A 25,065-nucleotide genomic window follows, 5' to 3' on the forward strand; every position below is an offset into this window, starting at 1 on the left:
GCACACCTGGCAGGAGAGATCTGTGTGAAACACAGGTAACAATCTAACCTACAGGCAAGATTCCATTGCCATCCAGGAGCCTGCAGGAAAGAACATTTGGAAGATACACTAAACATGACCATTTTGGTCTCAAGTCTGGGCTGCCATTCTGTAGGACTCGATGCTGGACTCTGCTTGATTCTTCGACTCTGTTCCTGCAGAGTGGAACACCTGCACCACGTTCCCAGCCAGTCTACACACCAAGTCTCACTCTTGCAAGTGACTGGGGTTTTGATGAGAAACAACTCTTTATCAAAGACGGGTAAAGAAGGAAGTGGCATTTGTGTTTTGTGCTTCAGGACCACTTGGTGGAATGATGGTACTTCTGCTTTTCTGGAAGTGTGGTTTCCTCTTTCCTGATAGTTGATAAGAAAGGTTGGCTTCTGGCTAGAATGACTAGAGCCGATGGGAGGGTGTGGCTTAGTTGCTGACCTGGGGAGAAGCCACTGGCTGAGTCAGATGAGTTAAATTGAGGAGGGTTTAATGAGAGGACTACTTACTTAGGTGAGAGTAGGTGCCTAGGAAATGGGCTCAGCTGTGTGTGTGCTGGATCCTGCCCCTCCTGGGCCTGAAGGGGTAAGGGGACGGAGTTACAGCAATGCAGAGGGAGATTTAGTCTGCAAAAGAAGAATCCAGCCATGCTCAAGTGTGCAGTTTCTGCAGGGAAAGGGAAGTTGGGGAATGAACACCCCCATCCTTTGCCCCTCCAGTCCCCTGTCCTTCCAGTGCTTCCATTGACCAAACACGGCTGCCAGACAGCACACGAGGGACCAGTGATGCAATTTGTAAAGGACACCCTCTCAGGTCACAGAGCAGGGTGCAGAGGGTGCAGAGGGCGGAGAGCAGATTATTTTTCACAATCGTCCAAAGTGAAGTGTTGCCCAGTTGCTAAATTCTGAGACGTAACTACATCATATCAAACCATTCCTAGACCAAGTATTTGCTCCCCGAGTTTGTGAAATGGACCATGATTCTGTGATGGTGACAGATGCTGTACCAAGGCAAGGTGAAATGCCCAGAGTGGAGTTTGGAGAGGAAGGTCCTCAGCAGGGTCTCAGCAGATCATCAGCAGATCTTATCTGCTGGTTTCTGCATTTGTTATCTCTTTGTTTCTTTACTGGCTCATGAATCACTAATCTGAGTCTATATCTCTCTCGGTGGCCTTGCATTCAAATTCTCAAGACAGACAAGCTGAGCTGATCAGTCTGTTGGTACCAGTAGAGACCACTGTTCCAAGAAGGACTTCCCTGCTTTATTGGTTGACATTTGGACCAACTTATGGTGCCATAGCTGTGGTTGGGAGGTGATGTCCAATAGTACCATGGCCGACGAGGTAAGTATAAAGAACTCCTTCCAGTCCACCATGGGAAGTGAACCAGTTAGCTTGGGCTTTGTAACAAATCACCCTCCTGATTTTTACCTTATTTATTTTTTGTTCATGATTTTGTGGGTAGGGATAGACATTTGTTCTGAGGTGAACTGGCTCGGATGGCCTGTGATGGGCTTTCATGTGTCTGTGGCCATTCTGTGGGTTATGGAGTTGAAGGAATTACTTGACATGGCCTCACTCACACATCTGGGGGTTGGCAGACTGGCCACCCGAGGGAAGGGCAGCTGAGGAATGTGCATTGATTCTCTTCCTTGTGGCCTCCTGCAGGAAAGCACCTTTTGCATCCTGTCAGCTCTTGTTTCATTGGTCAGAGCCAATCATGTGGCCAAGCTTAGGTCACGGTGGTGATAACCGTGCTCAGTACAGAATCCAACCCTCTTCAGTAAAGAATCCAACCCGTGCCGTTCAAACGTGACACAGCAAACACTCTGAGAGTTGTATGGAAATGCTGATTGCCAACCGAGGGATTGTTTGAATGTTTTATTGCATCGACTCATTAATTTACATAAAGAAGTGGGAAACAGAGATGAAGATGTTACTGTCAGGAATAACAAGGCCATGTTTCCTTAATGTTCAGGACTAGGAGTAAATCACAAGGGGTGTCTGCCATATTTGTGCTGGAATTTACTAAAATATGAACAAGACCAAAGTTTCCCAACCCCACTCTACAGACTAGTGAAGAAATTTACCCGCCTAATCGATAGGTGTGATTATATTGGGTGGGTTACCTCAAAGACCAAGGACATGTACAAAGTACTGGGGTATTTCCTCAAAATGATAATTTGCAAAAGTGATCATGGGTGTCAGGTGATACAAAGATGCTCTGTCTCCCTCCCTGGCTCTGCCCTTCTATTCTCACATTAAGAATTAAACTAAAGGAACCTCTTCAAAGTTGGATCCATTTCCTTGGAATTGACGGGAACTCACCTCAGTCTAATATCTGGGTTTCCTCATTGAATACCATCACCATTTTCAAATTTATTTCTGAGGTCCTTTGAAATCCATCTGGGAAATGCATTACTTAAATTACTGTGAGGAAGAGAGAACTAATGAGTCTTGCATTATGTAAATGCCCCAGCAAACAACCCAGCCCTTTTACCCAACCACAGGATTCCTTGGGAAACTGCTCAAGATAAGTAGTGGTGTGCTTCCTCTTTTGCTAGCACTGAGAAGTTACCAGAGTGGGTGAGGAGCAAGGACCTTCTGTCTTTGAGGTAAGTAGATCCTGGTGCAGTGACTTCCCATGGAAAATAGATGATGTTCTGCTTGTGATCTTGGCTGGCTCTGGAAGTTTCAAGCAGAACTTCCAACCCATTGCATTAGCTCTTTGAAGTTTCTATGTGGGTGTCTGCCTCACCTTCTCTCTCCCTTCTGCTTGGTCAAGGAATGTGGGTGTTGTTATGCGGGAGTGTGGAGCTACCTGGCATGTTCAAGGTGGATCATGCACTAAGGGGCTTAAGGTGAGCTGAGATGACAGGGCTGCAGGGAGAAGAGTCTAAAGCAAACGTCATTTAGAGCCAAGCTGTTTAGGATTAAAAGCCTCAAGTCTACTGAGGTCAGGTGATGAACCCGCAGCTTTTCACGTACCTCACTCTGTATCAACATATTGATACTGCCGTTTACTGGTGACGAGTCCTGCTTCCCCAGGTGAAGTATAACGCCAGAGAAGCATGCCGAGACAAGCGTAGAGTAGAAAGTAAGCTTTATTAAGGACAAGTAAAAGCAGACTTCTCCCTGGTGGAAGAAGGGGACCCAAAGGCGGAATCCATCAGATGAGCAAATCTTGTTCTTTTTATAGGTTTTATTCTCGCATTCTTTCCCCCTTATCTCTTTCCTGCCTGCCTACGTGATTAGGCCCGGTTTTGCATAAAGTGAGAAGGGATGGGCAGAGGGAGGACCAAGGTGATTCAGGCAGGTAAGGGCCCAGGGGGCATCAATTAGCATCTCCTTGCCTGTAGTCCCTGACAAGGGCAGGTAAACTTGGTTATCAGTGGGCTCTGCAGGTCCTTGACATTCCACTCTCCCAGGGCAGTCTCCAGCTTCCAGAGGCAGATGGCCTTCATGGCCCCCATTTCCTCAATCTGACCCAATCCCCTATTTCTACACTGACCGCCCGTCCCCAATTCTGGCTTCAATATCAGGAAAATGAAATGCCAGGGTCACTTGGAAGGCAGTGCCCTTTATTCATGGACAGAGACATTTACAGGCTAAGGTCTTTCAACCAGCTGGTGAGGTCCCCCTGGAGGGGTGGTTGGGAAGTCAGCCTGGTGGGTCACAACCAGCCCTGCGACGAGTGGAAATAAAAGGATTGTAGTTATAAAGCGTCACAGGCTGCAGGCAGTGAGGCCCATTCTGCTAAACTTGGTTCAGTTCTCTCTGTCTCTATTGTGTAAATGAATCTTCTTTTTTTTGACTGTACGTGGCATTGATCCCAGGGCCTCACACACGCTGGGCTAGCACGCAACTACTGAGCTACGTGTCCAGCCCTGTGAAATGGAATTTTTGCCTGGGATCATGGCCCCAAATCTTTCCAAACTGGCATGGTGAAGGGCCTCAGCTGTTCTGACTTCTATTGTCAGAAAACACTCGCTTTAGTTAGTTAGATAGGTTTAGACGAGGGCTCAGGAAAGAAGTGTCTGCATCTGGACAAGGACCTTTTAGAACCCACAGCACATTTTAGAGTAGTTCTTTCTGAGGAGAAGAGAAGCATGAATCCCGAAGAGTCAAATGGTGAGGGGTGGGGAGGCCCGTGGTGTGCCCAGCCCAACTCTAGGGACAAGACGCAGTATCTGGGGTCCAGTCAGATGCTACTGTCCCATGCAGAGTGCCAGCTGGTGACTCCTGGGCTCTGTGTCGGGGAATAGTGAGTGTGGGTTCCTCCAGCCAGAGCATGGGGTCTAGGCTTCCCCTTGGTCAGCGTCTGGCCCTCAGGGACGCCGTCCTGCTTGAGTGCTGGAGCTCTAGCAGGCCTTGTCTGAGTCTTAGCTTGGGGTCTTCCTAGCAGTGTGACCTTGAAGCAAGGGATGTAGTTTCTTTGAACCTTGATTTCTTCACCTGGCGAGTGGTGAGATAAATTAAGATCTCCATCAGAAGACAGTTGTGAGATTTCAATGACAGAAAACTCGTCTTATTAAATACTTTGTAACTAAGCACTTAATAAGGTGCTTGGCCCACCCTGTGGAGCTCTGGAAATGATTTAAGGAGTGGTACTATAAAGGTTGAGAGAAGTATCTGTAGCAAAATTTGATTTACATGCAAGATTCTAACACAAGATGCTGTTGGCTTGAGCATCAAGAACCAGGGATTCCAGCTGGGCTTGGTGGCATGATCAGGAGACTGAGGTCAGAGGATGGCAAGTTTGAGGCCACCCTGGGCAACTTAGTGAGACTCTGTCTCAAAATAAAGAAATATGTAAGAAGAGGGATGGGGATGTGGCTCAGTGGTAGATAATTTGCTAGCATGCATGAGGTCCTTGGTTCCATCTCTGGTACTGCAAAATAAATAAAAAAGGGATTCTATGGGTGGACCTTCTCAGGCCACTACTTTGTTCTGTGTGGGTTTCATAGGACCCTTGTTAATTCTTAGTTCCACTAACAGTGATCAAGGGATCAGTCTTTAACATGAAAGTTGTGGCTGTAATTGGAGTCAGGGAAGGTGTACGAGAGCTCTACATGACCATCACCATCACCATCACCACCACCATCACCATAATCACCATCACCACCACCATTATCACCACTGTCACCATCACCATAATCACCACCATCACCATAATCACCATCACACCATCCTCATCACCATCACCATAATCACCATCACACCACCATAATCACCATCACCACCACCATGATCACCACTATCATCATAATTACCACCATGATCACCACCATTACCATAATCACCATCTCACCATCCTCATCACCATCACCATAATTACCATCACACCACCATAATCACCATCATACCACCATCACCACCACCATGATCACCACCATCACCATAATCACCACCATCACCACCACCATTACCACTATGATCACCACCATTACCACCACCACCACCATGACCCACTGTATCATATCTGTCACCACCATAGCCATCCTTCCCTCCTTCTCTACCATCATCATTATCACTAATCCCCACCGTTGCCATTAATGCCACATCCACCATCATCACTACTGTCATCATCAGGACCATCACCACCACGGTCTCCATCACCATCACCATTGCCTGTCCTCTTCAGCACTTGCTAGGCAGACAGGAATCGCATGCGATGGAAGGTCGGCTCACTGAATCAGCTGGATGCTATGAACTCCATGCTCTTTCTTAGCTCCATTTCACAGATGAGGAAGCAAAGGCTGGGAGGCTGTTTATTCAGCTTTGTATTGATGTGACCAAAATACCCAACAAGAATCATTTAGAGGAAAAGTTTATTTTGGCTCATGGTTTCAAAGTTTCTGCCCATGGTCCACCAACGTCATTGCTCTGGGCCCAAGGTGAGGCAGGACATCATGGCAGAAGGTGTGGTGGAGCACATGGCAGCCAAGAAGCAGAGAGCTCTGCTCCCCAGGGGCAAGATATCAAACCTCGTGACCTACCTCCTCAGCCACACCCTACCTGCCTACAGTTACTGTCCAGTTAACCCATAGCAGTGGATTAATCCACTGATCAGATCACACTTCTCAAAATCTAATCATCTCATTTCTGAAAACTCTTGCATTGTCTCACACCTGAGCCTTTGGGGCACTGGTCATATCTGAACCTAACGGAGGCAAAGTCACGACTTCAGGACTTCTCAGCTGCAGCTGCAGATTTCCCGTGCGCTGACGTTTGAGGCCATTGAACTGCCTGTGGCCAGCACCCAGTGGGTGATGCTCTGGGAGACAACTGCCCTATAAACAGGAGGGCTGAGATGGATCCGGAGAGTAAAGCAGAATGTACCCATCTGAACAGGAGCCGGAGGAGGAGAGCAGCCGAGGGAAGCCATTTCTAAAGTCATTTTGTCTCCCCCCCCCAAATTGTTATTATTATTTGCTTATTGCTAAGGCAATGCACAAAATTCAGAATTATAGTTAATAAAAGAAATTTGAAATCACTCATGCCATCTCCTGTTAGCAACTGTGGCGTAAGCGTGCTGCCGTTATCCTGCTCTATGCCCCGTGTCTGATCTCAGGTGCTCTCAGCCTGGTCCTGAGAATCTCCTATGGCACCGTTGGAAGGTAACCAGCTGTTTGCACGGACTCATTCAAGTGCTATCCTCTGCTTATGCTTCATCAGGCTGCTTCTTCCCCCTGCTTTGCAAGGCTGCTTTGCTAGGTCTCCGTCAGCGGCTCCATCTGCTTTCACTCGAGGGGATCATCAGGTGTGCGTAGCACTTTATCTTTGCTAATGTGCAAAATGTATCCGTTCACATTATCTCAGGAGGGTGCTTTTTAAATTTTAAAATGATATCCACGAGGCAAACCACAAGCCTTTCCCCACACTTGTTATTGGTGCTCTGCGGTTGTACATAATGGTGGCGTTTGTTGTTACATTTCTGCGCCTGCAACACAACATAACAATACAACCTGGCCAGTCTCCCTCCCCCGTCCTTCCCTCCCCACCCCCAGTCCCTTTCCTCTACTCTGCTGGTCTCCCTTAGATTTTCATGAGTTCTACCCGCAACCTTTCTTTTCCCTTTTCCTCTCCAGCTTCCACATATGAGAGAAAACATAGGGCCCTTGACTTCCTGAGTTTGGCTCATTTCATGTAGCGGATTGTGCTCAAGTTCCATCCATTTTCCTGCAAATGATGTAATTTCATTTTTCTTTATGGCTGAATAAAATGCCACACAATGCCTTTTAAAGTCTTTGAAAGACTCATTGACAGTGAGGTAGAGTGTTTCTGCTTTTCTATCCTTTGGAAGTGAACTTTTGAATATGAAAGATCTTCATTTGGTTCAAGATGCAAAACAAATGGTGAAATGTGTTTCCTAGATCTGCAGCTCTTTCTCAATGGCAATTGTTTTTGTGAATTCTTAGGTTTGTTTCAGGAGTATCTTATGCAAACACAGAAGCATAATATGCATATGCATTCAGTGCATTTGTGTGTATGTATGTGTGATGTTGCATAGTGCATACACGCACATAGACCTCACTGAATACAGAGCGCTAACATTTTTGCAAAATGAGGGAGATATTTTTCCTGTTACATAAATAAATTATTAATACATGTAAACCTATTTCTAATTGTTTACAGCATGCTAGCATTTTCTATATCATCTCTCCTATTTTTCACAAATGTTAGCATGTAAACTGCCTTTTGGTAAACATTTACTTACTTACTTAGCAGTGTATTTCCATGATCATCTCCCCTCCCCCACACTTTCTTGTTCTGGAACTTTCTGAACGTGTACAAATGTAGCAACAATAGCACAGTGAACCCCATGGACCTGTCCCCAGCCCCAGCAATGATCCGCTCCTGGCTGATCTTGTTTCCTCTTTATTCCCACTTGCTCCCCTAAACATTCATTCTACCCAATTAATTTTTAGGTAAATTCTGGTCATGTTTTTATTTCACCTGCAAACATTTCAGCAGATATCTCTGAAAGGTCAGGACTCTTTAAAAATAATCACTTAATCATGCTTACAGCTTCTTTGGAGCATCTGTAGGAATCAACAGATGAGGAAACTGGGGTGAATTACCCTATGAAAATGGACATTCTTTTTCTGAATCTTGTTCATGACTAGCATGTGGTAATGCCCATTAGTGGGTTCAGTGTGATATTTGCATGCATGCAGATGGTGTGCACTGATCAGATCCGGCTTCCTGTTACCTACCTCTCCCCATCTGCACCCCGCCTGACCTACCCCATGTTTGGGTCACCTTTTTCAGCTTCCACATGTGAGAGAACATATGTGGGACTGTCTTTCTGTGTCCGGCGTATTTCACTTAACGTAATATCTTCCCGTTGTGTCCATTTTACTGCAAATGACAGGATTCCACTCCTCGTTAGGGCTGAATGAGATTGTGTTGTGCACGTGGGCCACGCTTCTTTAATCATTCACCCACAGGCTCCATACCTTAGCTGTTGTGAGCAGAGACACAGCCAACCCGGGAGCCAACTGCCTTTTGGGTGTGCTGATGTCATTTCCTGTGGATACAGACTCCTGTGGATCACGTGGTAGATCTATTTTTAATTTTTCGGGGGGAACTGCCACACTGTTCTCCACATGGTTGTACTAATTACATTCCCACCAACAGTCTATGAATTCCTTTTTCTGTACACGCTCACCTGTCTTTCTTTCTTTATTTATTTACTCATTTATTTATAACAGTCATTCTAACTGGGGTGAACTGACAATTGTCATGATATATCCAGACTTAAAACCTTGAAAATCAAGTTTTTGGTTTGGGTTTATTAAAATACTACAACTCATGATTTGTTTCCAAGTCTCTTTAAATCTAGGACCCTTGTCTATCTTACTATTATTATTATTTTTTTTGAAGATGAGAGTGGACCCCACAGGGTGGAGCTGAATGGTCATTGCCACAGCTGGGACGGGGCAGAGCCAGCAATAGGATGTGGGTCAAAGGGCACTAAGTTTCACGAGTTTCAGTTACACAGGGGGAATAAGTTTCAGAGAGGTATCCCACAGCCTGGTGACCACGGTTAGTGATAATACCTGGTGTGTTTCCACCGTTGCTAAAAGTTGGGTTTCAAACGTTCTCATCATCAACAACGGTAAGTAGGTGAGGGGTGGGTCCGTTCCTTGTGTCGATTTAACATGTACAATGTACACATCCATTGAAACATCAAGCGCTCTGTCATTACATTTCTAGCATTAAAAATTAAAAATTAAGTGGCAAATAAATGATCACTATGTACCTAGAAAAGAATCTGGAATTTTCTACAGTATGAAAAATGCTAACTGGAGTTTTGGACTGGGATTTTAAATTTCCGCAGAACATTCCTGGCGTGCATCCATCACTCACCGGTAGGAGACTGGTCTCCTATGACCCACGCTGTGAGCTCAGCGTTGCGGCATTTATCCCCAGAGAGTGAGGAGTTGAAGGGTCATGGTGGGCGCTGGCCACCTGGCTTGGCAACTCCGCGACCCTCAGGAGCTCGTTCTCACGGGATCTCTCATTGCAGGAGTCCTGCCTTGTCCCGGGAGGCCCTCGACGGTGCTCCGGGGGGTCCAGTGCTATGGGAAGCGGGTGGCTGGCCCTGCTCTCAGGTGAGTGCGGCAGAGGGTTCTCGCTCCCCGTGCCTGAAGTCCTAGCTTTGTTTTCTCCTCTAAATTTGTCACTTCTCCAGGTCTGGCTGCACGTGCTTTCACCTCACATTCCAAGTTCCTAGGTGGGATCCCCAGAGTAGGACTGAAAGGGAACCCTTCCAACAAATGGTTCTGGGGTCACTGCAAACCCAGAATAGACCAAGCATCACAAAACTTTGACTGGAAGTTCACATTTTATACAAAAAACAAAACAAAACAAAAAACAAACCCTCAAAATAAGTCCCCGGGATACATGCAAAAGAGAAAGGTAAAATTTTAGGGGGAAAACACCAACAGAAGATCTTCAGGAGGTAGAACCACACAAGGTGTCCTTGGGCTTGACACCAAAATGCATTTTGTGAATGAGAGATGATTGATGAAGCAAGTGTCAACATGCAGAGAAGACCTTGCTTTGCAAAGACACTGCTAAGAGGGTGAGAGACAAGTTGTGAGCTGGGAAATACTTGCGTCCTGTGTAACTAACAAAGATTAGTATCTGGAATATATAAAGAGTTCTCAAGATGCAGTTAAAAATCCAGTTTGAAAGGGGCAAAGTCATGAAAAGACATTTCACAGGGGGCTGGGGAGATAGCTCAGTGGGTAGAGTGCTTGCTTTGCAAGCACAAGGCCCTGGGTTCAATCCAGCACTGCAAAAAAAAAAAAAAAAAGAAAAAAAAAAGAAAAGACATTTCACTGAAAGGTCGTATCGGAGGCAAATGATGCAATTGTGCTTGATATACTTGGCCATTTGGGAGGAGGAAGTTAAAGCTATAACGAGACAAAACTATGTAACCACCAGAATTAGTAAAATAAAAATAGAGACACCACCAAACACTGGAGAACATGTAAAGAAGCAGTCACTCATATGTTGCTGTGGGGATGTCCAGTGGTACAGCCACTCCAGCAAACAGCTTGGCGATTTCTTAAAAAACTCAATGTGCACCCAACAAAGGTACTTATGGGCATTTATACCAGGAACACAAACATTTCTGTTCACAAAAGACTCGTGTATCTCATAGCTAAAACTGGGGACAGTGCAGATGGCTGTTAATGGGTGAGGGGTTAAATAAACCAGCCCATCAATACCACAGGACACCACTCAGCCATTAAAAGGAAAAAACAATTGATGCATATGGCAAAGCAATGCCCAGAGAGCTAAGCTGAATGAAAGACGTCAATCCAAAACCTGACCAGGCGGGAGGGGAAGTCCCACACGGTCAGCTTGCCGTGAGGGGGGCAAAAAGCCCCTTTCTCTGGGCAGTCATTCCTGTTGTGCCTGCCTTGGGAGAGTGACAGTGGACAATCAGGAAGAAATAGCTGGGGACGCTCTGCATTTCTGAGCTTGTCCCCAACTTTGGCGGGAAGATTCTGTCCAGCAACACGGCGCAGGAGTGATTCATCTGTAAGACATCCTTACCCCTTTCAAATCTTCCACAGCAATGTGGTCCCCAGGATTCTTGTGGCGGGTGCTGTACAGATCTCCTCTTGTCCCGGAGAAAGCCATGGTCACGAGGGTGAAGTGACCATGTCCCCTGTCCAACGTCACAGCCCTTGTCCTGTGTGACTACTGAGCGCTAGAGGTGGGACCAGCCCAAAAGGTGCAGATGTGATGTACGCTCAATATAGACAATAGATTCCCAAGGCACAATGCACACAAGACAATGCAACACTTTATTAATAATTTGCTTTTTACTGGTTACATATCGAATGATAGCATCTTGGTTCTACTGAGTTGCGTAGAATATATTATTGAAATTAATTTCACCTGGTGTTCTTTGCTTTTTAAAAATGTGGTGACTAGAAAATTCCAAAGGAGCCATGTGCTTCACAGTGTTGTGTTGGGTGGTGTGGGGTTGGAGGTCTGGAGGGTTAAGGACAGACGGGCTCACAGAACAGAGACAGGAAGTTGGCCTTGGGTGTCATACGGGAGGAGAAGCCAAATACCTGCGAGGTTTTCAGAAATCAGGACACGGCTGCAGCCGATGCACCTCTCCTGCTCGAGTGGTGTGTGGGGTGCTGGCGACCTCGAGGATGGCACGCAGCAGGCGGCAGGATTCATCTCTGCAGGGAGACATAGCCATAAGGTGCCCAAGGAGAGCCGCGGCGACCCCGTCGGAACTGATCCCTCCTCTTTCCATTCCAGTTGTCAGTGTCTTGCTGGCTTCACCAGGATCAGAGGCGCAGACCTCTGGAGGTGAGTTGACTCATGGCCTCAGGCCAGGAGAAAGGAGACTGGGATCTGAAACACGTGTATAGAGGAGACATTGACATTGGCCTTTCATCTTCCCAACTGAACCTCTGTCCACTGAACACTAGCTCTCCCTTCTCTTCCATCACTACACTTTCTGTCTCTATGAATTTGACTACCCATGGAACCTTCTACAGGTAGAATCACACAATATTTGTCTGTTTGTGACTGGCTTATTTTACTGAGCATAATGTCCATGTTGGAGCAGTATTGGAATTTCCTTCTTTTTTATGACAGTAATATTCCATTGTGTGAATATACCACATTTATTTGTTTATTCATCCACCGTGGAAAGTTGGGTTGCTTGTACCTTTTGTCTATTGTGAACAACTCTGCTGTGAACATGGATGCACAAGTCTCTTTGATGCTTTGCTTTCAGTTCTTGCTGGATCATATGGTAATTCTAATTTTCAGTTTTTAGGGGAACTGCCCTAGTCATTCCATGCAGGCTACGCCATTTTGCGTTTCTACCAGCAGTGCACAAGTCTTCCAATTTCTCCATATCCTTGTTGACACCTGTTTTTTTTTTTTTTTTTTTTTTTTAATTTTACTCTGATGACCTTTCCCTCAGTGCCAGTCTCTACACTAGAATACTCAGATGTTTTGGGCTGATGCAATGAATAGATTGACACTTGTTTTTACTTTTTTAAAATAATCACAAAGCTGGGTGTTTTTTATGGAATACAAGTGCTGGCTATTGACAGCTGGCAGCACTGGCGTTGGTGGCAGAAGTGGGATGTGGGCGCGCACAGTGAGCTTCTCCACTCAGCAGTGGGATGGACGTGAGAAAGGTTCCCAAAAGCACATGCTTCTGACCACAGCCTCTGGTCCATCGTAGGTGGCCAGTGAGTGCTTCCTGGATGAATGAATGAGCAAATGGATAACTCACTTCTGTGGTCTCTACAGATTCCTGCCCTCCATGCCCTGAAACTGCCATCTGCTACAACAGCACCCACTGTATTTGTAGAAATGGGTTCAAGTACACGTGGTGGATGAAAATCTTCCATACATCTTACCTCAAGTGTGACGGTAAGTGGTCACGAGGTTTTACTTCCCTCACTCTTTAGCAATAACTGTTCTGCTCCACGTCCAAAAGCTGGAGTTCTTCAGAAGACTAATGGGGGAGGTATGACTGTTTTCCAGGTGGGCTTGTCCCTGAGGCCTTTGGATAGAGAGAGCAAGTGTCAGTCATTGGGCCAGGGCAGCTTCTATCTGGGTCTCCCTGGGCTTCAGCGGCCTCAGCTCTGGTTCATCAGCAGCACCCAGCACACACAGCACCTAAGCCAGGACCACCCTCACCTGAAGCCTTTTCCAGCAGTGTGCTTGCTCTGCCTGACTCTGGTTCCTTGCTGCTGGATGCATGTTTTAAGTAGATCTGACAAACTGACACTGCATTAAAAGCCCACCCATCCTTCCTCCAGTGATTTGACATACTACCTTCACTGTACTCTAAAGCTCCGTATGCCCCTGGGTCTACCTCTGACCTGGTCTATCCCAGTGGTCATTTTTATTTATTTGTATACTAGTACCTCATTGTTTGGTCGAGGTTTTATGGCACGTTTTGGTGGGTAAGTCTGGTCTCCACCTCACAGTCTTTCTGGTTACCCTTGCATGACAGAATCAACTCATCTCACTCTATACAATGCTTGTAGATTTTTAATTAGGGCTATGTTGGAATTAAAAATTAATTTATTGAGAACTGTTATCTTTATAATGTGGATTCATCCTTTTAAAGAACAAGAGATGTTGTTGGGTGTTTATAAATGACATTGGGCAATAGTGATCCCTTGGGCAAGGAAAAAATGGTTGGTTCTGTGAGAATAAAAGAAGTATTTTCTTTGATTCACAGATGTTGATGAGTGTAGGATCAAGTTGGCAAAGTGCAAGGAAATGCACTGTAGTAAAAAGATCGCGTATTACCTCTGTGTCTGTGTGGTACAACGCTCATTGTTAAAATGGTTCTCTGATATGGATCATGCAGAATGTCACGGTGAGAATTTTCAAATGCTTTCCACCATGGGAAGGGGGAGAGAGAGAGAGAGAGAGAGAGAGAGAGAGAGAGAGAGAGAGAGAGAGACAGAGAGAGAGGGGGGGGGGGAGAGTGTGTACGTGCACATACACGTGCCAATACACGTGCCATGTGCTCCTGTAACAGCTCAGGTCAGGGAAAGAACACAGAGGCCTCTCTTAACTCATCTGCATCCCTTTGTTGACTGTGATGGTCTTTCACAAGGAGATGTCTCCAAGCCCAGGGCACCAATCAACCATCTTTGTATGGACACTATAAATTTATGTCTCCCATATGGGTCTCTTTCCCAGGCTTCCAAAAAGACATCTCCAGTTGTCTTCTGAGCTTCACCATTTCTTTACGTCTCACTGATCTCAAATTCGATTCCTTTTTCTATCTATCTGTCTATACGCTACATCTTCTTGTGAGTTCCCATTAGTACCTCTGATCCCAGTCAATGCTAAGGTTTGCCCCAACAAGGAGAAATCTACCTCTCAGTGCCTACAACATTTTTATATGTTCAGTCCTAATATAATTCCAGGTCTTGAGCTCTGCTGACTGGCTTTCAGTGGTGGCTCCTCTACTTACCAGCTGACCTTTGGTTGGTGATTTGACCAAAACATCTAATCTGTAAATGGGAATAGGAACAGGATCTACTGTGTTAGTTGTGTGTTGAGGTGTAACAAGTTACTCCCAAATGCAGTCAGTTAAAACCATACAGAAATGTGTTACTTCATGGTTTCTGTAGGTCAGGAGCCTAACATGGTTTAGCTGGGTCCTCTGCATCTGGGTTTCTCACAACAGTGATGAAGATGTTATTCGGGTCATGGTCTCATCCAAAGACTTGACTGGGGCAGGGTATGCTCCTAAGTCACTCACAGTTGCTGGCAGAATTCAGTTTCTTGAAAGACATTGATGAAGATCTCAGCTGCTCACTGATGGTTTGTGGAAGGTAGCCCCCACTTCTTAGAGATATGGGTTTTTCTAGTATTCTTTCTTATAGAAGCGCCTGAGACCAGTCAGAAAGAGAACTTGAATGAGACAGAGTCTGAGTCTCTTATAACCTGATCTCAGAAGGCACATCCTATATTTGTTCATCAGAACGAGTCTCTGGATCCAGTCCACAGTCAAGGGGAAGAAGTTAGACAGGGGTGATAGAGATGGGGGTCATTGGGAGCAGTTTCAGGAATGTGAAGAGGGTCCTTCCAGAATTCATTTCTACCTGGGACCTGTAAATGTGACTTAAGGTAAACAGGGCCTGTGGAGGTGTAATCTCATCAAGATGAGGTTATACTAGATCAGCGTGGGCCCCGAATCCAACATAACTGGTGTTCCTATGAAAAGAGGAAAATCTGACACACACACAAACACCAGGAGATGACCCCGTGGCGATGGAGGCAGAGACTGGATTTACAACACCACAGTCAGGGATGCCAGTTTGCTGGCCACCACCAGAAACTGGGCAGGGCCAGGCAGGACTCTCTTCCCTGAGCCTTCAGACGAGCACAGCTTTGTCGATACCCTGACCCTTGGACTTCTGACCTCAGAACTGAGAGGGTACGGTCTGTGGTACTACGTTCCACACAGCAGCCCTAGCAAATCAGTACCCCCACCTGCCCTTTCTGGTTTTAATACATGTAAAATACTTAGCAGTCCTAGGCACTCAGGAAGGCTCAATGAAGTTCAGCTACTACCATACTTAGGCCTGTTCTAGAAACTTCTGTTCCCTTAGATAAGATAGTGTATGTAAAGGAGCCGTCTGTACTGTAATGTGTAGACAGTGGCTTCTGCTATTATTTGACACTGATTCCTTTGGGAAGCCTTTCCTCACACCCCAAGGTACTGGGGCCTCTGTTGTATGCACCCACCACCTCACCCTACTGCATAAGAGCAGCGATTGCAACAACTTCTTTGCTTACTTGTGATCATGTCCTTAATGACGTTCCTGCAGCCTGCAGATTCCACAAGAGGGCACCCTGGGTCTCTTTGACACCCCATCCTTACCCTTCAGCCTTAGGTCCGGTTTTAAGTAGCTGCTCCCTAAAGCTTGTTGACTGAATTATCAAACCAGAAGCTCCATCCTAGTTCCCTTTTTAAAAATTCGATGGTAGAATACATTGTGGACTTAGATGAATGTCAGGAGTAAGTGCCATTTGAGGCTGACTAGAAGAAGGGATGTGGGCCAGGATGCTAACTCCTGTGTCCCATCTAAAGGCTCCTTTTTCTTTCCCAGGGAACTTGGATGAGGACAAACGCTCATGGGGCAACGTTTGGGTGAGTGGGGTGAAGTCTGGGTTCAGGTCTGTCTTAGCATGTTGTCCTGCTTGACCCTGCGGAGGGTCCCCATGGCTCTCAGGATGGAAGAGATCTCACGGGGGCAACACTGCCTTCTGTCCCAGGGGCCTCTGGGACATCTGGAGGTGCTCTTCCTTGTCACAGTGTGGGGAGGTGGCTCCTGGCATCTAGTTGATGGGAACCTAGATAGCAGGGCACCCAGGGGAGCCAAGATCTGTGTAGGCCCAGAAGTCCTGAAAGACGGAGAAACCCTGCCTTGGTTCACGATGCCTCAGCTGCCCTCCAAGGCCCGTGTCACACATGGAGAGCGTCCCACCCACCTCCTGGCAGACCAGCAAATGTGGTCGCCTTCTGGACTCGCCCAACCAGATGTAGCATACTGCTGATTTCTTAAGTTTTGGCGAGCGTCTGATGAGCTTTATTTCTTTAAAAGGAAGATCTGAGGAAAAATACAAGCCAAAAGGATTTTGCAAAAAAAGCAACCCAACTACTTCAGCGTGTGGAAATGTTTATACTGAACAAGAGTTTTGAGTCTCCAAGCAAGGGTGAAGACACCAGGTTAGATTTAGGTAAGGAATACGAGGGCTACTCTCAGGGGCTTTGGGACCAGGCATAGTGAGTGACTCTGTCAGCCTCCAGAGTGACGGCTGTCCTCAGGAGCAGGGTGCTTCTTCCAGAACATAAGTCTGAGGGATGAGGGAATGAATTGGCTCTCTGCCTGTCTCCAGCCTTCCTTGCATGAAAGGGAAAACATGCATAAAAGGGGAACCCTGCCCCCCAAAGCGGGTGCTTCTCCAGGCTTCTGAGCACGAGAGATGAGCTCAGCAAGGTCACTTACTTGCCGTTTCCAGTCTATGAAGCCAAGAGGTGCAGGGAGAAGACTCTGCTGGAAGCTGGGAACAACACCATGGGCCTCAACTGCACTGGTATCTTCAGGGACAGCACAGGAGGTACTGGGGCTGAGGTGCACTCTCCAGACCCCGATTCTGGGCCTGGCCGATGGGTGGGGGGCTCACGAAGCTCTCGGGTGGCGGGGATCTGCATGGTGGATGAGAAGCTCTCCCTGAGCACCACAGGCAGCCCGGGGAGGGAGTCGCTGGCCTGAGGTCAGGACGGGCCAGGGGGCGCGCTTCCTTGAAAGGCCCCCGTGGAGCCACGTGTGATTCTGTGGGGCTGTCTGACAAGCTAGCTCCTGGCCGGGGTGCCTGGTTGTTGCCTCAACCACTGTTTCTTTTGAAAAGTGTTTTATGAACACACTGGGTGACATGGACGCCTCGTTTATCTCTGTCCCACAGGTTGACCACAGTGCTCTGTAAAAGGACCAGATAGCAGATGCTTTAGGCTTTTAGGGCCAGGAGACCTTTCTCATGACTACTGGGCTCCATCATGGCAGTGCAGAAACAGCCATAGATCCGTCAGTGAAGGGACGGAATTGTGCCAACAAGTCTTCATCTGCAAAAGCAGGTGGCAGGCTGAACTTGACCCTCAGGCATTTGCCACACGCCTCCTGACCCCTCACCATGGGTCAGGCAAAGCGCCTGTGTAATGGCAGAGCTTCCTAGTTGTTCTCGGCTTACTGTGCATCTCTCCCACTGCGACGCCGGCTCTCTGGTGGCAGGACTTTGTTCTGCTCGCCTCTGTATCATAATGCCTGGATACGGTAGAGGCTTAACAGGAATCTGGCGAGCCAGCGGATGAAGGGTGAATACAAAACCCTTCAAAGAGAGAGACCTGGTTACCTGCTCATGTACTCGGGAAAGTTTCCTGCCACCTTAGTCTCCGCTCCTCTCTGTGAGCTGGAGGGAGGGGAGGCAAGAGGAGAAAATGAGTGGTTTTGAACAGTGGAAGTGAACGAGGGTGTAGGAGGAAGTGACTTTGGCCCCAGGTGGGGTGGCCCACGAACATCTGCAGCTGAGGAGGCTCGGTCACGCTGCGGAGCATCCTGAACACATCAGATTAAACTGTCTGTTCATGAACAGGGAGACAGAAGAGGAGAGAGGGAGGCAGGACCAGAGAGGGATGGGACGACAGGGAAGGAGAGTGAGGGGGCCATCTAGTGGAAGGAGTCACCCCCCACGCCCTTCCATCGAGTTAGATGTCCCAGAGGGAACTTGGGCGATGGGGCTGAGGCTTCCTTTTCCCACTTTCCCTTCTGAGCACAAGCACCATGCCTCATGACTCTGCTTGTGTGTGTGTGTGTGTGCCTGTGTGTGTACCAGGGATTAAACTAAGGGCACTAAACACTAAGCCACATCTCCAGCCCATTTTTTAAAATTTTTTCTTTAGAGACCAGGTCTCCCTAAGTTGCTCAGGGCCTCACTAAATTACTGAGGCTGCCTTTGAACTCTCGATCCTCTTGCCTCAGCCTCCCGAGTGGCTGGGATTACAGTTGTGCACCATTGCACCTGATGTGACTCTGTGTTTGCTGCCTAAGAGCTCGAGTGTCTTTCTGACCCATCGATGGGCTTGTTTCACACACAAGCCTGTGAAAACATTGTGTGGGCATTATGTGTTATGCATGCCAAACTCTGCCCCCACACCCCTTGGAGGGCACTGCACGTTCAGTGTAAGGAATCTCCCAGGGCAGGTCTATTGCACATGTACAGCAGACGTCAGGGCTCGGGTCCTGACTCCATCTGACTCCCTGACGCCACTTCTCTTCTGTTTTCTCAGACAAGAACACAGTGGCTCTGATCACTTACTGGTCCCTTGGGAATTTCCTGAACGGCTCCTTCTTCAGTGACCAGAGGGGGAAGCTGGGAGTGGGACTGGACTCCCGTGTCATCAGCGGCACTGTTGGTTTGAAAGACAAGGTCTCCCTGTCTGAACCCGTGTTCCTGACTTTCCAACACACTCAGGTGAGCAGAACCTGAAAGATGGGTGCTGGGGAGGACGTGGAGGAAAGGGAGCCCGTGGGCAGTACTGGTGGGAAGGTGCAGCAGAACAGCATTGTGGGGCAGGACGGGGAACATGGGAGATGAAACATACAACCACGACGGGGTCCAGTGGTCCACCGCTGGTCCATCCACAGAGGGATCAGCTCAGCACCGAGGGACCTCTGCACCCCATGTTCACGGCGGCACTGTTCCCCACAGACAAGACGTAGAAACGAGGAGCGTATGAGTGAATATGCACATCACATGGTGCAGTGCTGTGCAGCCTCAGGAAGGAGGAAGGAAGCGGCAGGCACTGGAGGCAGCGTGCCTTAACCCGGAGCACAGTGTGTTACATAAAATACGGCAGACGCAGGAGGATAGACGCGGCATGATCTCACTGACGTCCGGGATCTAGAAAAAGTCAAATTCACAGGAACTGAGAGTGGGATGGTGGTCACCGGGGAACGGGGTGGAAAGGGGGATGAGTTGGTCCAAGAGAATGAACTTGAAGTTACAGGGTGAGCAAGGGCTGGCGTTCTCGTGCCTCATCTGGAGAAACAGAGTGTGGAAACTACAGCTGATGGCCAGGTGCTGTACAGCCGGAATTCCCCAAGAGAGCGGCTCTCCGGCTCTCGCCACAGCACGGACACGTGAGGGCACGGAGATGCTGATAGCTCCGCTGTGGCGATCCCTTCACGGGGTACATGGATAGCAAAGCACCTTAAATGTACACGATGCTTACTTGTCAATCACGTCTCAGTAAAGCTGGAAGAGAAGAGAAGTGCCCAGGCCCCTGGAGAGGTCCGCTGCAGGAAGCCAGGAAGCTAGGGAGGCCCTGGGGCGTGAGCCTTCCTGAGCAGTGGGCGCTGAGGCAGGGAGAGGAAGGGTCACCTGCTGGAGAGGGAGATGGTGCAGAGCAGGAAGGAGTGTGAAGGAGACTCCCCCTCTCTGTCCTCTCCCAGGATCTCTCAGCAGTGCCCCGGGGGAAGCAGTTCTTAAGGGTCAATACCTGGGACACTGAGACCCACAGAAGGGGAGGATAAACGTAGAATAACCCTGAAGGTGTTTTTCTAATTGACTTTCCGACTTATGGATGAAACTACAAGGCCGAATGACACCAGAAAGAGACCCACGTTCTTCCTCTTCTCTTTCCAGCCTGTCGGGGAGACAGCCAAGCGTCTCTGTGTCTACTGGGAAGGGTCGAAGGACGGGGGCAGCTGGTCGACCGAGGGCTGCTTCCATGTGAGCAGCAACGATTCCCACACCACGTGCCAGTGTTCCCACCTGTCCAGCTTTGCTGTCCTCATGGCTCTGACCCCCAAGGTACCAAGGTTCCAAGTTTCCTTGAGTGGAAGCTCTGGGCTCACCTGCAGAGCTTAGATAAAGGTTCTAAAGTAAGGAGTCGAGCGGCTTCCACGAGAGGTGATTCTGAGAAGCACCAGGAGAGGCCGGGGAGAGGACAGAGGGCAATGCAGAGATCACCAGGCCAGTTGTCACCGTGGGTCACCAGTGCTTATTCCCTCTGGGAACCCAGGAGTCAGTGTGCGACACACACCTCGGAGTCATCCGAGTGATGAGGGAGCTGGGGTATTTGTCCACCTGCTGTCTGCGGTGATGTGTTTTCAGCTGTGTCCGGGGCTCTCCGTCCTCGGCACTTCTGTAAGCATGGGTGGAGTGAGTGCAAGCCGACGAGGAAAGCCCTGGGCCATTGGGAAGCTGGTGTGGTGGTCTCTCCAGTGTGAGGTCCCGGGGAATCTGGGATTGAAAACACCTATTACCCTGCAAAAGAGAGTCACGACCAAACCTACCGGTCACACCAGAAGGCAGGCAAATAACTGTCACCAAAGACACAACACAGCTCTCTGGGCTTCCCAACCAAGTCTAGGACGACTCAGGCTGAAAGAAACTTACTTTGCTTCTTCCCCTGGGGCTTTTTAGCTCCCACAGGACAAGCACTGTGCCGTGTGCCTCGCATGCTGTGCTGTGTGCCGTTTGTTCGGTTGAGTGCCGTCTGAGTGCCAGGCTTGTTCCGGTGAGCATTGAGGGTGCAGCACAGAACAAGGCCGGCACCGTGCCCAGCCCGCGCCCTGGAGCCTGCTGCCCAGCGCTGGGCTGTTGGTGAGACCACCAGCCATGTGGGTGACCTGGGTGGTGTGACTGCAGAACCAGACCCATGGTGCCATTCATGCCACCTGTTTCTTTTTATGTTTGATTTTGGCTACTAGGAAATGGACAGTGACGCACAGGTTTCCTGTGTTGGACGCCTCGGTGGGGCAGTGCCCATCGGGTGGCTTCGCTTCTCTGTCCGTCCTGTGTGGCAAATGCCCTAACGCTCCCTGTTCTGCAGCTGCAACGCCACGTCTTAGGTTGACCGCTTGTTTCAGGGGCTGGACTAGGAAGCCCATCTGACAGTCAGGAAAGTGACAGCAGAGTTGGAGGCTCTAACCTGGCCTCTTGCGTGGCCCGCAGGAGGACCCGGTGCTGACTCTGATCACCCACGTGGGCCTGGGGCTCTCCCTGATCTGCCTATTCCTGGCAGCTCTCACCTTCCTCCTGTGCCGGTCCATCCAGAACACCAGTACCAGGCTCCACCTGCAGCTCTCCCTCTGCCTCTTCCTGGCCCACTTCCTCTTCCTCACCGGCATCAACAGAACTGAGCCTGAGGTAGGTGATTTAATCAAATGGCCTCCTGGTCGGAGTCAAACCTAGTGTCTGAGCCTAGGAAAAGTGAGTCACAAGCAGCAGTGGTGCTGGGGAGAAGCAAGTGTTCCTCTCATCTCTCCTCCTGTGTCACTCGGAGACCATCCTTCTGAGAGCCCGGGGAGTAAGGGGGAGTCCAGCTGATGGTGTTAGATAGCGGGACATCACCTGCTGTAACTGAACTCCAAGTGTCAGAGACTTAGCACAGTAATTTTTAAAATTTTTGATTCATTGTACACAAATGGGGTGCAACTGTCGTTTCTCTGTACATGAAGTAGAGTTGCACCATTTGCATGATCATACATGTACATGTACATAGGGTAATGATGTTTGTCTCATTCTATTACTTTTCCTTCCCCCCAGCCCTTCCCCACCCCTCATTTTCCTCTATACAATCCATCCTTCCTCCATTCTTGCCTCCCCACCACCCCCTGTTATGTATTGTCATCCACTTATTGAAGAAATCATTCGGCTTTTGGTTTTTTGGGATTGGCTTATTTCATTTAGCTTGATATTCTCCAGTTAGAAGGGCATCTAGGTTGGTTCCACGATCTAGCTCTTGTGAATTGAGCTGCTATACACATTGATGTAGTTGCATCACAGTAGTATGCTGATTTTAAGTCTTTTGGGTATAGGGGATAGCTGGGTCAAATGGAGGTTCTATTGCACACTTTCTAAGGAATCTCCATACTGCTTTCCAGGTGGCTGCACCAATTTGCAACCCCACCAGCAATGTATGAGTGTACCTTTTTCCCCACATCCTTATCAACACCTGTTGTTGCTTGTATTCTTGATAATAGACATTCTAATTGGGGCGAGATAAAATCTTAGGCAGTTTTGATTTGCATTTCTCTTATTACTAGAGATGTTGAACATTTTTTTCATATATTTGTTGATTGCTTGTAGATCTGTGAAGTGTCTGCTTATTTTCTTAGGTTATTTATTGATTAGGTTATTTGTATTCTTGGTGTAAAGTGTATTGAGTTCTTTATGGATTCTGGAGATTAGCGCTCTATCTGAAGTGCATGTGGCAAAGATTTTCTCCCACTCTGTAGGCTCTCTCTTTACATTGTTGATTGTTTCCTTTGCTGAGAAAAAGCTTTGTAGTTTGAATCTATCCCAATTATTGATTCCTGCTTTTATTTCTTGTGCTTTAGGAGTCATGTTAAGGAAATCTGGTTCTAAGCTGAGATGATGAAGATTTGAACCTGCTTTTTGTTCTATTAGGTGCAGGGTCTCTGGTCTGATTCCAAGGTCCTTGATCCATTTTGAGTTGAGTTTTGTGCAGGGTGAGAGATAGGGGTTTAGTTTCATTTTGCTGCATATGGATTTCCAGTTTTCCCAGCACCATTTGTTGGACAGGCTATCTTTTCTCCATTGTATGTTTTTGGCACCTTTGTCTAATGTGAGGTAACTGTATTTTGTGTGTTTGTCTCTGTGTCCTCTATTCTGTTCCATTGGTCTATCTGTCTATTTTTGTGCCAATACCATGCCATTTTTGTTACAATTTGCTCTGTAGTATAGTTGAAGGTCTGGTATTGTGATACCACCTGCTTCACTTTTCCTGCTAAGGATTACTTTAGCTATTCTGGGTCTACTATTCTTCCAAATGAATTTCATGATTGCTTTCTCTATTTCTATGAGGTATGTCATTGGGATTTTAATTGGAATTGCATTGAATTTGTATAGCACTTTCGGTAGTATGGTCATTTTGACAATATTAATTCTGCCTGTCCAAGCACATAGGAAATCTTTCCAACTTCTAAGATTTTTCTTTAATTTCTTACTTCAGTGTTCTGTAGTTCTCATCGTAGAGTCTTTCACCTCTTTTGTTAGATTGATTCCCAAGTATTTTTTTTTTTGAGGCTATTGTGAATGGTATAGTTTTCCTAATTTCTCATTCAGAGAATTCATGACTTATGAATAAAAATGCATTAGAGTTATGAGTATTGATTTTATATCCAGTACTTTACTGAATTCATTCATGAGTTCTAGAAGTTTTCTGGTGGAATTGTTGGATCCTCTAAATATATAATCATGTCTTCAGCAAATAGTGATAATTTGAGTTCTTCTTTTCCTATTCATATTCCTTTAATTTCCTTGGTCTGTCTAATTGCTCTGACTAGAGTTTCAAGGATGATGTTGAATAGAAGTGGTGAAAGAGGGCATTCCTGCCTTGTTCCAATTCTTAGGGGGAATTAGCACACAGTATTAGTTAATCTTTCCCCATCTATCAGTAGAGGGTGAGTAGACAGATTGCAGGATGTCTGTCCACCCTCAGGATGAAGGAGGCTATTATTCGTCCATTCAATTTCTAAGGTCATCCTGTAGTCTCCTATTTTAGCCAATGGGGAAGGGAAAAAGGCATAACAGAGTCCAAGGGGGAGGTTAATAAGGACCACACCAGGAAGTGCTGCACATCACTTCCTCTCATATTCTATTGGCTGGAGCCCAGTCATATGGTACCACAAAGGTGCAAAGCATGCAGTCAAGGGAAGCTACTTCCTAGAGACAAATCTGTGCTCTAGAATGAGGGGTGGGGAGCAGCTGAAACACTGATGGACAGTGGCTGTGCCTCTCTGATCTCAACTACTCATCCGACTTGCTGCATGACCTTGTTGAAGTGACTTTCCCATTTTATTTATTTAAAGTTATTTAAAATTGACAAAGTGGTAGTGACATTTATTGTGCACAACATGTTGTTTTGAAACCTACATTATGGAAAGGTTATGTTAGAGTTTGAATGATTTCACCCCGGTTTCCTTTTTGGAAACTGAACCCCAATGCCACAGTGTTAAGGGGGCCTTCCAACACAGCAGAATGACTGTGGTTGACGACGACTGATTGAATATTTCAAAACTGGTAATAGGATTTCGAGCATTTCCAGCACACGAAATGACAAATGTCTGAGGTGATGGAAATGCCAGTCACCCCGATCTGCTCATTATGCATTGTGTACATGTATTGAAATGCCACATTGTGCCCATAACTGTACAATCACCATGTGTCAATTCAAAATAGATAAAATAATAATAATAATGATAAATTTAATAAGAGGGGGCATTGCCCCGTCCATGGACTAATGCTGTTACCACAGAGTGGCTCCTGGTGAAAGGACAAGTTGGTCCCCTCTTGCTCTCTTTGCCCTTCTGCCGTGGGCAATGCAGCAGAAAGCCCTCACCAGACCTGGGCCCTTGGTCCTTCCAGAGCCTCCAGCCAGTTTCTGTTCGCTGTGGTCATCACTGGGGTCT

General features: G+C 47.4%; 1 protein-coding gene across 4 annotated transcripts in view; it reads left to right on the top strand.

The window, feature by feature from the left end:
- The first annotated feature begins 1,239 nt into the window (after window positions 1-1,239).
- LOC124969287 (adhesion G protein-coupled receptor E4-like) overlaps window positions 1,240-25,065 on the top strand; it is a 38,654-nt gene continuing 14,828 nt past the window's right edge. Inside the window, exons 1-12 of one of the 4 annotated variants that reach the window (XM_047532167.1) lie at window positions 1,240-1,372; window positions 2,593-2,643; window positions 9,564-9,648; window positions 11,831-11,881; window positions 12,842-12,964; window positions 13,785-13,925; window positions 16,177-16,217; window positions 16,672-16,807; window positions 17,090-17,188; window positions 18,912-19,096; window positions 20,270-20,437; window positions 21,584-21,778. In XM_047532167.1, the coding sequence (XP_047388123.1) occupies window positions 9,618-9,648; window positions 11,831-11,881; window positions 12,842-12,964; window positions 13,785-13,925; window positions 16,177-16,217; window positions 16,672-16,807; window positions 17,090-17,188; window positions 18,912-19,096; window positions 20,270-20,437; window positions 21,584-21,778 (1,170 nt within the window). In that variant the 5' untranslated portion in view covers window positions 1,240-1,372; window positions 2,593-2,643; window positions 9,564-9,617. The remainder of the gene's footprint in view (window positions 1,373-2,592; window positions 2,644-9,563; window positions 9,649-11,830; window positions 11,882-12,841; window positions 12,965-13,784; window positions 13,926-16,176; window positions 16,218-16,671; window positions 16,808-17,089; window positions 17,189-18,911; window positions 19,097-20,269; window positions 20,438-21,583; window positions 21,779-25,065) is intronic. The other 3 variants (XM_047532166.1, XM_047532169.1, XM_047532168.1) reach the window with 3 other exon arrangements.

Source organism: Sciurus carolinensis, chromosome 17 (assembly GCF_902686445.1).
Source record: "Sciurus carolinensis chromosome 17, mSciCar1.2, whole genome shotgun sequence".
Classification (NCBI taxonomy): domain Eukaryota; kingdom Metazoa; phylum Chordata; class Mammalia; order Rodentia; family Sciuridae; genus Sciurus; species Sciurus carolinensis.